At 42.0% G+C, this 13,249-nt stretch overlaps 2 protein-coding genes across 2 annotated transcripts in view; one reads left to right on the forward strand and one right to left on the reverse strand.

The window, feature by feature from the left end:
• The window catches only part of GPR39 (G protein-coupled receptor 39), a 1,198,747-nt gene extending 1,187,018 nt beyond the window's left edge, over positions 1-11,729 (forward strand). The window contains exon 3 of the mRNA XM_078682014.1: positions 9,899-11,729. Coding sequence (XP_078538140.1) covers positions 9,899-10,425 — 527 coding nt within the window. The 3' untranslated portion in view covers positions 10,426-11,729. The remainder of the gene's footprint in view (positions 1-9,898) is intronic.
• Positions 10,703-13,249, reverse strand: part of LYPD1 (LY6/PLAUR domain containing 1) — a 295,470-nt gene continuing 292,923 nt past the window's right edge. Inside the window, exon 3 of the mRNA XM_078682015.1 lies at positions 10,703-10,938. Coding sequence (XP_078538141.1) covers positions 10,703-10,938 — 236 coding nt within the window. The remainder of the gene's footprint in view (positions 10,939-13,249) is intronic.

Genomic DNA, 13,249 nt, shown 5'->3' on the forward strand with positions numbered 1-13,249 from the left:
CTTCTCTGCCCTCAAACCTCCCTTTCTGCCTCCTTTCTTCCTTCTTTCTCTCTCCTTTCCTCCTGGCACTGTTTATTCCCCTCTCTCCTTACCCCACGGACTGTGGGATCCCCCCTCCACTAACCGTTCCCCTCCCCCTCCACTCCATGCCCCCCCTTTGCCTACCATCTCCCTTCACCCTTGCTGCCCTGCTGCACTCCGACTGGCCCTCTTACTGATGGTCTCCATGGACTGTACCGAAACAGCGTAACTGAGCGCTGATGTTTTCCCCGCTTTGCCTCTGAGCGCATTGGTCCCCACGGGCTGCCATATGTTCTCTATCATGAGATGTACCTGTTATGCAATGTTTGTTTGTTCCATGTATTATACATTTCCCATCTACCTTTCCCCCTATTTTGTATTAAATCCCTAATAAAGAGAGATGAAACAAACTATATATATATATATATATATATATATATATATATATATATACCCCCTACGAATTGCTAAAATCACAGAGATGGTGGCCTGCTAGGGTCAGCAGACCACCATGTCCGTGATGGCTTTTAAATAAAGCAATCTGTTTTTTAAAAACCATCTCGTTTTCCTTAAAGGAAAACGGGTTGCGTTTAAAAAAAGAAAAATTTAAAGTTTTCTTTTCATTTTTTAAGAGCAGGCAGTGGTCCATGAGACTACTGTTTGCTCTTAAAGAACGTTTTTACTACCCATTCCCAAAAAGGAAGGGTAGGGCCGGACTGGGAATCAAAAACAGCACTGACAAATTACTTGGCCGGCCCGCATGGGGGGAAGAGGGGTGCGGCAGAGCTGTTTGCTAAGGCTGGTTTCGGACGATTTTGTTACAGCCGGCCCCCGTTAACAAAAAACCTAGCGGCCCAAATCCGGCCCCCATCCTGAGGCCCACCGGGGAAATGCCAGGTGCCCGCTACGGCCAGTCCAGTCCCTTGGGAACCCTTTCCCATTTGCAAATGGATTACCACCTACATTGCAGTCAGCCCCGGCCTTTGCAGGTACGAGCGGTGGGGCCGGCTGGGGGAGATTTCGAGAGACGGCCACAAGGGAAAATTAATTATTTATTTAATTTTCCCTTGTGGTCGTCTCTCAAAATCCCCCCCAGCCGGCTTCACCGCTCTTATGTGCAGCTGCTGCGGCTACTTGAAGTAGGTGGTAAAATGTGAATGTTTTGCGACCGCATTCACGGTCACAAAAAATTCAAATATATACAGTTAGGATTCGCTATTTGGAAGGGACGCCCTAAACACACCCCTTCCAAATACTGAATCGCAAACCCATTTTGAGATTCGGTAACAGGTTACCGAATTGCAGAATGGGTTTTGACACATATAAAAAGCCTTTTTTGCATTCGCAAACTGGCCGATTCTGCAAATTGACCCGTTTGGGAACCCAACATCGGTTTATACATGTAGCACTATATACCTAATTGGAAAATGCCTCAATTCTTGCAATGCAAAGAAAGTTGAACTTAGATTGGGCTTGTCAAGGCAATACCAATGCTTGTTTTCCTGCTGCTTCTACCTTTTGTAATGGACACCAGCATCCCGCTGGATTCCCAATGTCTTCCACATTAGTTGATCATCCTACACTAACCTAAACATCTATTCTTTCATTGTTCCTGGAAAACAAAATCATTCAAACTTTGAAGAAACACAAAGAAGTATTAAAAATTGGATTTTATTTGGTACATTTTGCCCAAACACATAAAGTCCATTTTCAATGGAGCAAAAACGGAGGATATTAAAGTTGACAAACATAAAATTATAACATTTTTAAGCTCTGCTTTCTTTTTTCCTATAGTCTATTTGGTTGTCATAGGGCATATTTTTTCCACAAAATAGATGATATTTTCAACACATACTTAAACTATATCTTGACATTTATGAGAATAAATTTCCAAAACTGCATTAATGTGATACTGCAAAATCCTAATCAATTTGAAGTACATATTTGGAGTATGAGTAATGCATTCACACTAGCTACATGTGATATGAAATCTTGTGGATTTGTGAGCCAGTTCAGTTGTTGGATATGAAAGAGAAATCTAGCTGTCATTTCTACACCATGTACACTTTATGACAAATAATTTCCACGTGTTGAATTTAAGGGTTGGGCGACTTTACAACTCATAACCGTTATGGCATCCTGTGTGGTCTCATTTGGCACACCGACATTCTGGAAAATAACACATTAGCTAAACCAGAGCAGATTTGCACTGAAATCCAACAGACCATCACAGAAGAGAAAATCAAATCTGCATGACCTGGAAGTGATAAGAATACATGTGTATTTCCAGAACAGCAAATGGATTATAAGATTGCATATAGCCAATATGAACCTGCATTTTAGGGTCCTAGTTATTTAAGCCGTGAATATTAACACTATGTTACCAAGCATTGCATTCAACAGCATTTTCCAAACTTCTCATGTTGGGTTTTGGCCCTCCAATTAGCGTGAATCAATCATCATATGTGTACCTAATGACAATGGAAGCTTCCATTTTCTCAAAAGGCACACTTGAAAATCTGAAGCAACTGCACATGGCCACTCAGTCACAACAGAGTACAGATTTGGGGGAGTTGGAGGAGTAGAAAGCTAGGTCGTCCTCCTGGTACGTAGTTTCAAAAGAAAACCCAAGGTGTTGGGTTTAGAGACCTAGCTTGAAGAGTGATGGCTCTTGACTCATATAGTCAATGAAAAAGCCCTGAAGAAGGAAAAAACTTTTTGTCTCCATATGAAATAATCCTGCCAAAAATGAGATGTATTTAAGGTTAGCAATTAGGCAGGTGTATAGGGTTAGTGCGTCCTTCCACACTCATGGACGCCATTTAAGGAAATGAGTTTAGAGTATTAAGCCAGATCGAGTACCGAAAATTGCATAAATAGATCGATTCATCACCATTGATTGTGATGAATTATAGTAGTTGCCTGCTGGACCTGTGAAAAGAAGGGGCACTTACTTCATCTGAAGGGGTGGCCCGCCTCGTGGCACCGACTCTCATCCCCGCCGGACCGCATATTAACGCGTCTCCGGCGGGGGCTTGGTCAAGGAGTTTCCTGACTTCAACCCCATGGTCTAGAGAACTAGACCGCGCAGGACTGTAGATAAAATGGCCGCCACTGGTGGAAAGGCTGGTGGCCATGTTAGGTGGATGCGTGGGTGGGCTCTGTCGTAAACCTATTGTTTTACATGAAATTATCGTGAAGTGATATGTAATAATATTGAAAAATATTTTGGAGCATAGTATAAAGCAGAGCGATAATTACGGGAGCGTAAAACAAAGCCCCAATATTTTATAAAAATTCTGATAAAAAGGGGAGGTTATCAGTTGTGTTCATGTCTTATTATACATGCATTATTTTTGGTACTAAAGGAGTGACTCAGAGCATATTGAATTAAATGACGTTTGGAAGGTGTAAAGGGAGCCAAAATGGTTTAGAGAGAAAGTTGGTTATCTGCCGAATGTCTGTATTATATGGCAGTCATTAACCATACGTTGGGTCCAGATCCAAAAAGTGACCTCCATGAGATATAATGGAGAGAATCTCCATCTGTGGGGATTTTCCAATGATATCTCAGTACATGCTGGGCTCAGGGTCTGGGCACGACTTATACTGTCTGCTGGTACAAATAGTTCATCCAGTGCAAATCGGGTACACAAAGTTTTAGGAAGTAATTCGATAGTTGTTCCCACCGTGGAATCAGTCAAGGTTGTTTACTGATTCAACTGAACGCACCCCAGGGTATGTCGTCATTAAGGCCCTCGGTATCCGTTCGGAGTTTAAACACCCAGCGCTGCTCTCTCTCGTGCAACCTTTTCTCCAGGTTGTCTCTATTGTTGATGTGTTCTAACACCACCCACCTTAAATCGTTGGGTGTGTGTTGATTCTCAACAACGTGTGTAGTCATCCTAGTGGTTGTACGCTTGCACCTTAAGTTGCTCCTGTGTTCCACTATGCGGGTACTCACTTTTCTACTGGTCATACCTACATAGTGGAGATTGCATGGACATGAGATGAGGTAAACTACTCCAGGTGTATTGCAGTTGGAGAAATGGGGTAGTTCCCAAGTGGAGTTGTTGTTAAAGGTGTCCATTTTGGTAACTGTGGTCAAGTGGCAGACACTACAATTACTGCAGGGGTAGTGCCCTGTGGGGAGGGGGTGGAGTCTTCGTACACTGCGTTCATCTGTGTTAGTTGTGCTTGGACGTGTGTACCAAATGGTTCTTTAAGTTCATGCTACGTTTGTGGCTGAACATGGGTGTGGGTATGTTAAGACCGCCGCTGTTTAGTGTGTTCCAGTGTTCTTCACTATTTTAGTGACTTTGTCTGAGGCCACATTGAAGGTGGGTATGCAGATGAGCCTCCTGAGTTCTGGGTTGTTAGGAACCTTTGGTTCAAGAAGGGCTTCTCTGTTGTTGTTAGAGGCCCTCTTGCATGCCTTGGCTACCAGTTGTTTTGGGTAATTGCGTTGTTCTAGTCTAGCACTGAGATCCTTGGCCTGCCTTTTGTAATGTTGTTTATTGGAACAGTTCCTTCTCAATCGGAGGAATTGTCCAAAGGGTAGATCTTGTTTGAGGTGATGGGGATGGAAACTGTCAAACTGGAGAAGGCAGTTTCTTGCTGTTGGTTTGAAATGAGTAGTTGTTGCTAAAGTACCTTGTTGTGCTAGGATATTAAGGTCTAGAAACACCAAATGAGATCTGCTCATAGTGTGGGCGAATTTCAAATATGGATCTTGTAAGTTAAGCCATGTGAAGAACTCATTGGCATCTTCTTCAGTACCTTCCCAAATCAGTAGAACATCGTCTATATATCGTTTCCACAATTGGACGTGATATAAATGGGGATTGGTGTTGTTAAGAATCTTGTGTCTCTCTAAATGGTGCATGTAGAGTCCAGCCACGCTCGGTGCAAAAGTGCTGCCCATACTGGTGTCATGCTGTTGGCTGTATAGGTTGTCCTCAAATCTAAAGAAATTCTCAGTGAGCGCTAATCTGCAACACTCCAGCACAATGTGTCTGGGGGTATGGTAGGCCACACGTTCTCAAAGAGAACTTCCTCAAGTATGTCAAGGGTTACTTTGTGAGGGAGGGAGGTGTACAGACTCTCCACATCCAGGCTGATGAGTATGCTGGATGTGGGGGTCAAATGTTAGATGTTTCAAAAGGCACAGTACCGCTTTGGTGTCCTGTAAGTAGGTATCAGTCTTTTGTATGATAGGGCGCAAGAATACATCCGCAATCTTAGATAGAGGTTCTAGAATAGAACCTATCCCTGACACAACAGGTCTTCCTGGTGGTATGTCCTGATGTTTATGGATTTTGGGGATGGTATAGAAGTAAGGGGGGACTGGGTTGGTGTTTTCCAGAAAGGCTGCTTCCTTTCTGCTTAGCCAGTCATTGGATAGAGCTTCTTCAGTCAGGGCCGCTATCTCTATTCAAAGTCGCTCAGTGGGGTCTTCCTTGATAAGTTTGTAGTTCCTCTCATCGGATAGTAGGCATAGGCACTCATTTCTGTAGTCTGTGGTATTCTGTAAAACTATAGCCCCTCCTTTATCTGCTGGTTTTATTCGGACAGTCTCATTGGAGGACTGTTGTTGTATTGCATCTTTTTCTAGATTGCTCGTGTTGTGGAATACCTTGATGGTCCTTGGATCAAGTTCCTTCACTTCCTTCATTACAGCCTTTTCAAAGGCTAATAGTTCCACTGGTAGGTTGACAGGTGGTGGTGTAAAGTTGGATTTCTTCTTTAGTTTGGTGTCCTTCCTTTGTTCATCCGTTGGTGCTTTGTCTCTGAAGAAAACTTCCAGTTTGATTTTCCTGATGAACTCCTTGAGTTTGCAGCAAAGTTTGAACTTGTCTACGGATAGGGTAGACACAAAGCCTAATCCCTTGTCCAGTATTGTCAGTTGAGTCCGTGTTAATATCGTATCTGATAGGTTAACAACTAGACTGAGTTGTTGCTTGTCATTGGATTGTCTGGTGGGCCCATGCTCGGGTGTGGCTCCTCGATGTATCTAAGGGCTGCGCCCACTGTAATTGTAGGCCTTTTCTGTTCTTCCCTCGTTGTATCCCTTTGCCCTGGCCTGGAAAAGAATGATTTTGTTGGTCTTGTCCTTGATCCCATTGTTGGTATGGTTGTTTATGGTAGGCCGGTGAGAATTGAGGGGGGCCGTAGAAGAACGGTGTCGGTGGGCCAAAGGGTTGTGGTCCTGGGTACATAGGCCAGTTTGATGGTTGTCCTCTTTGGTACCTCCCATAATTGCCACTCTTCTAAATGTGGTGAATGAATGTTGATGTTAGTCTAAAGACACATATACTGCGCGTCAGATAAGCATGCCTTCAATTCCCTTTAGGCACAATCACGGTTACCTGTGAAGACTACAAAGCATGTTTTGTTTTAATATTTTTAGGCACGTTGTCTGGAAAGACTGCACGCGCCATTATGGAGCAACTCACCCATAAGGAGCACAACAACAGTGGACATAGAATATCACCAACCCCTCTCAAACGTGAGGGGGGCTTTTGTTTTCTAACACAATTTCTATCTTTACCATTTCAGGTATACAACGTGACATTAGGAACGTATGTATCATCAACGCATGCTTTATTAGTAGCAGCGTTCACTTTATTCATTATTTATCTATACTTCATTATTGTTTATTTCCAATTTAGGAATGTTAGGAGTGGCAAACACAGGGCTGGTCTCTGTGTGGTCCTGAGGAAGAGCTTGGGGTAGCTCGAAACATGTTGATCTCACACTGTGGTCCAACCCATAATAGTTAGGTCCCTCAGTGTAACCCCCTTTTTAGACATACCAAACTAGGAGCTAGAATAAAATGTGTTAAGGCCCACTAGCAAGGTATTTTTAATCACTTTCCATCCACTCCCCCACAATTTGCACTACACATAGTCTAACTACAAGTGCTCCTACGTAACTCTGCAAGTCGCAGCACGCCCCAGTCCGTAGAGGACTGGGATGGCCCCTATGATGAAGCATGTCACCGTGGGGAAACAATGGTGAGTGAGGGGACTCAAGAAAGAAAAAGTTTTTTCTTTCTTCAGGGCTTTTTCATTGATTATAAGAGTCAAGAGCCATCAGTCTTTAAGCTAGGTCTCTAAACCCAACACCTTGGGTTTTCTTTTGACACTCAATCACAAGAGCAGAACGTTTGACTTGAGAAACATGTAGGTTACCAAAGAAAACACAAGGCCAAGCCTATGGTATTGGATCATACATAAAATCCTTCACTTGGCTGCTTGTCGTCTAACCAACTACATTGTAACATCTGTGCTTTGTCCAATTAGACTATTGGCATTTTAAAATTAAGTAGATTTTTGGAGTTTGCAAACAAATAGAATTATAAGGTAGAGTAACAAAAAAACAGAGAAGGAAGTAGAAAAGTGCAGACCTAAAAAGAAGAATGACAAAGATATTAAAATGTCGAACAAAGTAGACTAAAAAATACATGGTTACAGGGAGTGATTAATTAGTAAACACATAAGTTCCAGTGCCTTCATCAAAAGTTCCCTGCAGTTTTTATCACCCTTTGCTCTATGGCTGTACTGCCAATGACAGTACAAACACAACAACTAAGTGGCCATCCAGACTCTTCAAGGCCATCCAGCGCCATAACAGGGGCTTGGGCGGGAGATATTAGTCATTTTAATGTATATTGAATTAATCGACAGCTGTTGTTTTGCTCATTTCTAAATTAGACAAATAGAGTCATCATATGGTATACTGTCACAGGTTCTGGTGCGGTACACTGGAAACCACCATCTCAAATTAAGCTGTGGTTACAGGCAAGAGATAGACTTAATAAAAAGTTTAAGGCTAGGCCTAGATTCTACATAGGGTTTATGTTCAGAATTGGTATTGTGTGAGGGATGGTGTAAACTAAAGCTTATGGGATTGGAATTGGTTAAAACTGGGGTCTGTGCTAAGACTGGGGTTAGAATTAAGGATGGGGTAAGGGGTGGTCAGGATTAGCTTGCCTTTACAGGAATTTAGCCACTCTGCATGGTAGGCAAAACCAAGCCCACGAAATAAGGTGACATGGTTCTGGAGCACAGAGATTATATCTTGAAAAAACAGACCTTTCCCTTTCAGGAAGATTCTTCTGTCTAAGTGATCTCGTGCTGTTCCAGAGAAACATATATATATATCAAACAGGGTAATTAAAATCTGCATCTGGCATTGTCATTACAGTTTTATAGTCTCTCACAACCCCACCAAAAAGGACCTTCTGCCATCAGAATACCCACATTTTTGATCATTTGCAGCATAGTCAGATGGTTTTAGACTATCCCCAGGTAGAGAGTACCACAGTCTGTGTGGGATGTAACTGAGGATCCATAATAATCTCTGATTATTTTATCAGGGTGACATATGTTAAACTCTTCGACTTGGAAAGATGGATATTGATTTGACTGACACTTAATCAGATTCGGAATTCAAAGTTAGATCTTCATCTTGAATGCCTTTCTAAATGTTTGATTATGTTCCAGGGTCACTTGCACGATGCAAAAAAAAAGGGGCATAGAAGGTTTGCTCTTAAAGCCATGTAGTATGTGACCCTGATATTGATACTTTCAGTTTTAACAGCGCTCAGTTTCTTAGAAAGAACATTGAAAGCTAGGTTAGGAAAGACAATAGTAAGAGAGAGGAGGTGCCCATGTGGGAGTGGAAGACCGCCTACATTACTGGTATAGCTACTGCGCCCTCTTCTGTGCTGCTCAGGTATCACCGCCAACAGGAAAGCCTACCTATGTCTCTGGTTCTTGGTGGCAAATGTGTGGGCAATAGGTGAGGATTGAAATATGCTTGCAGTAATACAGACAGGACCAGTGTAGTGTCACTGTCCAGTTTATCAATTAGGTTACAAATCAGACCTTGAAGCATTTATATTGAACAGAGGATGTTCTTTATGAGCAAATGCGAAACTTGGGCAGTAAGTCAAGATATGGTAGTTAGTATTAAAGGGAACTCATGTATAATTATGCATGATTGTCAGGATTTCAGGGTTTCACTGTCACATAGGGTTAGAAAAACCAAAGCTGAAAATGTAATTAGGATTCCTGGTTAATGTTACTTTGCCTAAATGAATGAAACCAAGCTGGTATTTCTCAGGTAAATTATTTGTGAGTTTATCCTGTAGCTCATCAGTACTTTAGTCTACTTATTTACTACATCTTTCACAAGGTCATGGTAACAGATCCAGTTTCCATATTGAATCTTTGTATATTACGTATAAATAAAAATGTAATGTGCACTCACAGATATATATAATTACCTATCCAATAAATACACATTTCCTCTCTGTCAAGAAATCATAAGACTATCCTACGTGTTACATTTCCAGCGTGGGTCCGTTTTTCAGTTCTGCAAATTGTACATCAATCTTTTATTATTTGTATTTTTGTTGTGAAAATCGGAACTGAATGGTAACTGCTTTACAACAATATTTATAGAAAGCAGCCAAAAATTACAAATCACATTTTTTTTTCTGGTGGTCGGGGGAATAAAATTGCAAACAAAATAAATTTGATATTTTAAGAATGACATTTTCTAAGTTGTAAACTCCCCTAAAAAGTGGTGTTTATCTAAGATACAAATATCAACAAAAGAACATTTTAAATCAATACGTAAACACGTATTCATAAACTCTTGAAGCAGATTTAATGATCTTGATGACTGTCCACAGCTCTAACCCTGTGACTGTGTTAAGATGTTTGCTGGAAGTAGAAACACCTGCTTCGGGGAGGGAGGACTTGGGTTAATGAAAAATCTGTATAATTTTCAAATAATTCAGTTCAGTGCAAGCCTACATTTGTATTGATTGTTTTAATAGCTTTTCTTCTCTCTACTTTGTTCACAGGACTGATTGTTGTAACCCTGACAGTTTGTTGGATGCCCAATCAAATCCTTCGTATCATGGCTGCTTCGAAACCAAAACAGGATTGGACAGTAACGTACTTCAGAGCCTACATCACTCTTTTGCCAATTGCCGACACGTTCTTTTACCTAAGCTCGGTGGTGAACCCGCTCTTGTACAATATTTCCTCCAAACAGTTCCGAAAGGTTTTCCTGCAAGTCCTACGCTGTCGGTTGACCATAGAGCATGCTAATAAGGCAAAGCTTATGATGCCAAACTCGGACTCAAGCTCCAGTGGTGGTACCAGTTACAAGCGCCCTTTGCTATTCATGTCTTCGAGACAATATCCTTCTGTGAGGCCAACCAACCAAAATGCTTTAAGTACTTTTCAAAGTAATCCTGAACCTGACTGCAGTCCTGAGGAGTGCCTTCAGGGTTTGCCAGATGCCATCTCAGAAGTACACTTGCAAGTGCCATGCCTGGAGAGAAAACCATCAGCAAGAAATGGGCTTTCAGAAACTGAAATATAAGTGGAAAATCAAAAAAATAACTAATGTGGTTAGGAGGGCAGAATTTAGATAGTTCCTTATCTTCTTAAATACTTGTTTTGACCAAACATATTGCCTTCGAGATGAGTGTAGAGCAGAACAGTCTTCTTAAAGTGCACATTGGGGCATCCACCCATTAATGGAAATTAATTATTAAAAATAAAGACTTTCTCTCTGTAGGCCAGGAGTTGCTTTCTCATGGGTGGTGTGGAAGATCAGCAGTAAGTGAGAGCAGTACAGCTGAGTCATAGTCTTCAGTTTAGCAGTGCATCTGCCACAGAGCCAGGCCTAAGGCGAGGGCGCCGCTCAGCGGGCCTGCCCCCAGCATCGCTGCAGAATTGCCCCTCTTCTTGACGCGGGGTCCGTTGCAGAGGGATGTGTGACAGCAGCTGATGCAAACCGAGTTCATTTTCCCCGGGGTGCAGAAAGACTGATATCCAGCCGATGCTATGAGGCAAGCCGCTGAGGAGGCACACGACTTCCGGTACATAACTCCTACAAGAAAAAAATATGTATTAATAAGATACCAGTCCCCAATTCATCACCAATCCCATCTTTGACAGTATCATACAGCGGTAGGATGTTGCTAGTGATGCTCTCACATTTTACTGAGCTTTAGCAACGCATATCGAAGTAAAAGCAGCAATTTCCCACCTATTATCATTTAGTGTAGATGTACAAAGTGTCCCTGGATAGCTTAAAAGCAGCAAATTATAGTTATAAAGTAATACCATTTTCTCAATTTGTAACTGAAAGTGCGATTATCTCGGGGTATAATGCGTAGTGACTGCTTACATTCATGCATACATTTTGCCAGGAGCTGGCCACAGATTGTCACAACTTAAGCACTTCATCTGTGGAGCTTTCACTTTTGTATAAATAATATCTGAGATAGGATCACACTGGGACTAATCGTAAACATTGCACTTTCTAACTTGAATTTCTTCTTATTTAGTAAAAACAGAAACTGGTGATTTAAGAAAACATTTTGAGTTAAATCCGAAGATCTGGTATAGGTGCTATTCCATCTTCTTAAAACTATACACTCATTTCTAATTAGTTCTAAGGGGTCCCATTGTGTTCTGAACATAAGGCAATGTTTTACTTTTGTACCATGTAGATGTGAATTGGAGAATAGTTCCCCAAAGAACGTGAGGAAAATAAATTATTTTTGACGATTTCTACAAAATGCTAATGTCAAGTGCACCCATTCTTTGTGGAGTAACTGTCAAAAAGAATATAAAGAATATAAAGGAATCACTGAAATAAAAAGGCCCTTTTGTTCAGTTGTTTCTAAGTGAGGGTGGAAAAATCTCAATTGATGCAGATAAGACCATTGGTGCATCAATCGAATTTTTACAGTGTGCGGTAAACAAGGCATTGCAAACTTTGACCCCTCAACCTGCTGGAATGTACCGGGGGAAACGTGTTAAATTCCGGTACATGCTGTATTCAGTGACGAAAATAGCAATTTTGCCTGTAGTTCCCCATTTTCCAGAAGTAAATTTGAAATAAGATGCATTTACCACTTAATAAATACTGTACTCGGGACATGTTTATAAATGGAACATTATATAACAATCCCGGGGCAGACATTTATTTGCACAGGAATCGCAACTATATTGCCGTGTGATGTTTGTCACTAACTTTCAGCAGGTCAAACGTGTCAGAATTAAGAGGGAAAATGAACTGTGGCCTCATTAACAAGCAACTGACGCATCAGCACCGCTGTGTCAGTTTCCTTGCGCCTGCGCCAAATGTCCTTGCAAAACCATTGATGCACTGCATTTACAATACAAGGCTCCATGGTGTAAGGATTTAACAAATGCGTCAGAAATTCTGACACATCTGTTTGAGGAAAAGTAACGCATAGCTGGAGTTGGCCGTAAAATTGACTCAACTCCAGCAATGGGACAGAACACATAGGCGTTCTAATTTGACTATTTAGGCATACGCCTCTGTGATAGCATGAACTGGAAGGCCCACCACCAGAAAGTGTTTTTAACCCACAAGAGGGTTGTTGGCGCTCTACTTAAAGAACAACGCGCCTCCTCAACAAAACCAATCGGGGCACTTCTTGACATTTATAGGGCCAGGGTTGTGAGTGCAGCATTGTATGGCGCAGAACTTTGGGGAACCCAGAGAGTGGACACTTTGGCCCACTTAGAAAATAAATTCCACAAAGACCTGATGAGGTTACCCCAGAGCACTCCCACAATTCCACTCTTGCTCGACGCAGGTACTCGCCCTATCTGCGAGCAAGCTAAACTACGTCCCCTATTGCTGTGGTCCAGAATTTGGAACGTTCCTGAACTCCACAGCTATGCAGATGCCCTAAAAGACGTTTTGTCCCTCCCTGGCTGGCACAAGATCACCTGGCTTAGAGAGGTTAAGAAGGCACTTATTTTGCTAGGTCTAGGATCTGCGTGGGAAAACAAAACTGCACCTCCCAAACAGGAATTAAAGAGGGCCTATTGGTCTTGGGTCGATAGTGAGAGACTGGGCAAATCTAACCATCCAAAAACTGTTGCCAACTTTTTGATGGTTAAATGTAAACCCTCCAGAGAAGCCTACATGGACCTGATCCACAGTCCTCATGATAGGGCCCTATATTTCAAATTCAGGGTTGGGGTTCTACCTTTATGCCAGTTCACTTCTACCTGGAAACCACCCTTGCAAACTGTTCCCGACTGTCCATTTTGTGAGCTGAAAACAGAATCTGTTGCACACTTTTTATTTGAGTGTCGAGCCTACTTGGCCCCCAGACGGAGGTGGTTGAAGCCTCTTTTCAGGAGCCTAGGAACCC

This window comes from Lissotriton helveticus, chromosome 3_1 (assembly GCF_964261635.1).
Source record: "Lissotriton helveticus chromosome 3_1, aLisHel1.1, whole genome shotgun sequence".
NCBI lineage: Eukaryota > Metazoa > Chordata > Amphibia > Caudata > Salamandridae > Lissotriton > Lissotriton helveticus.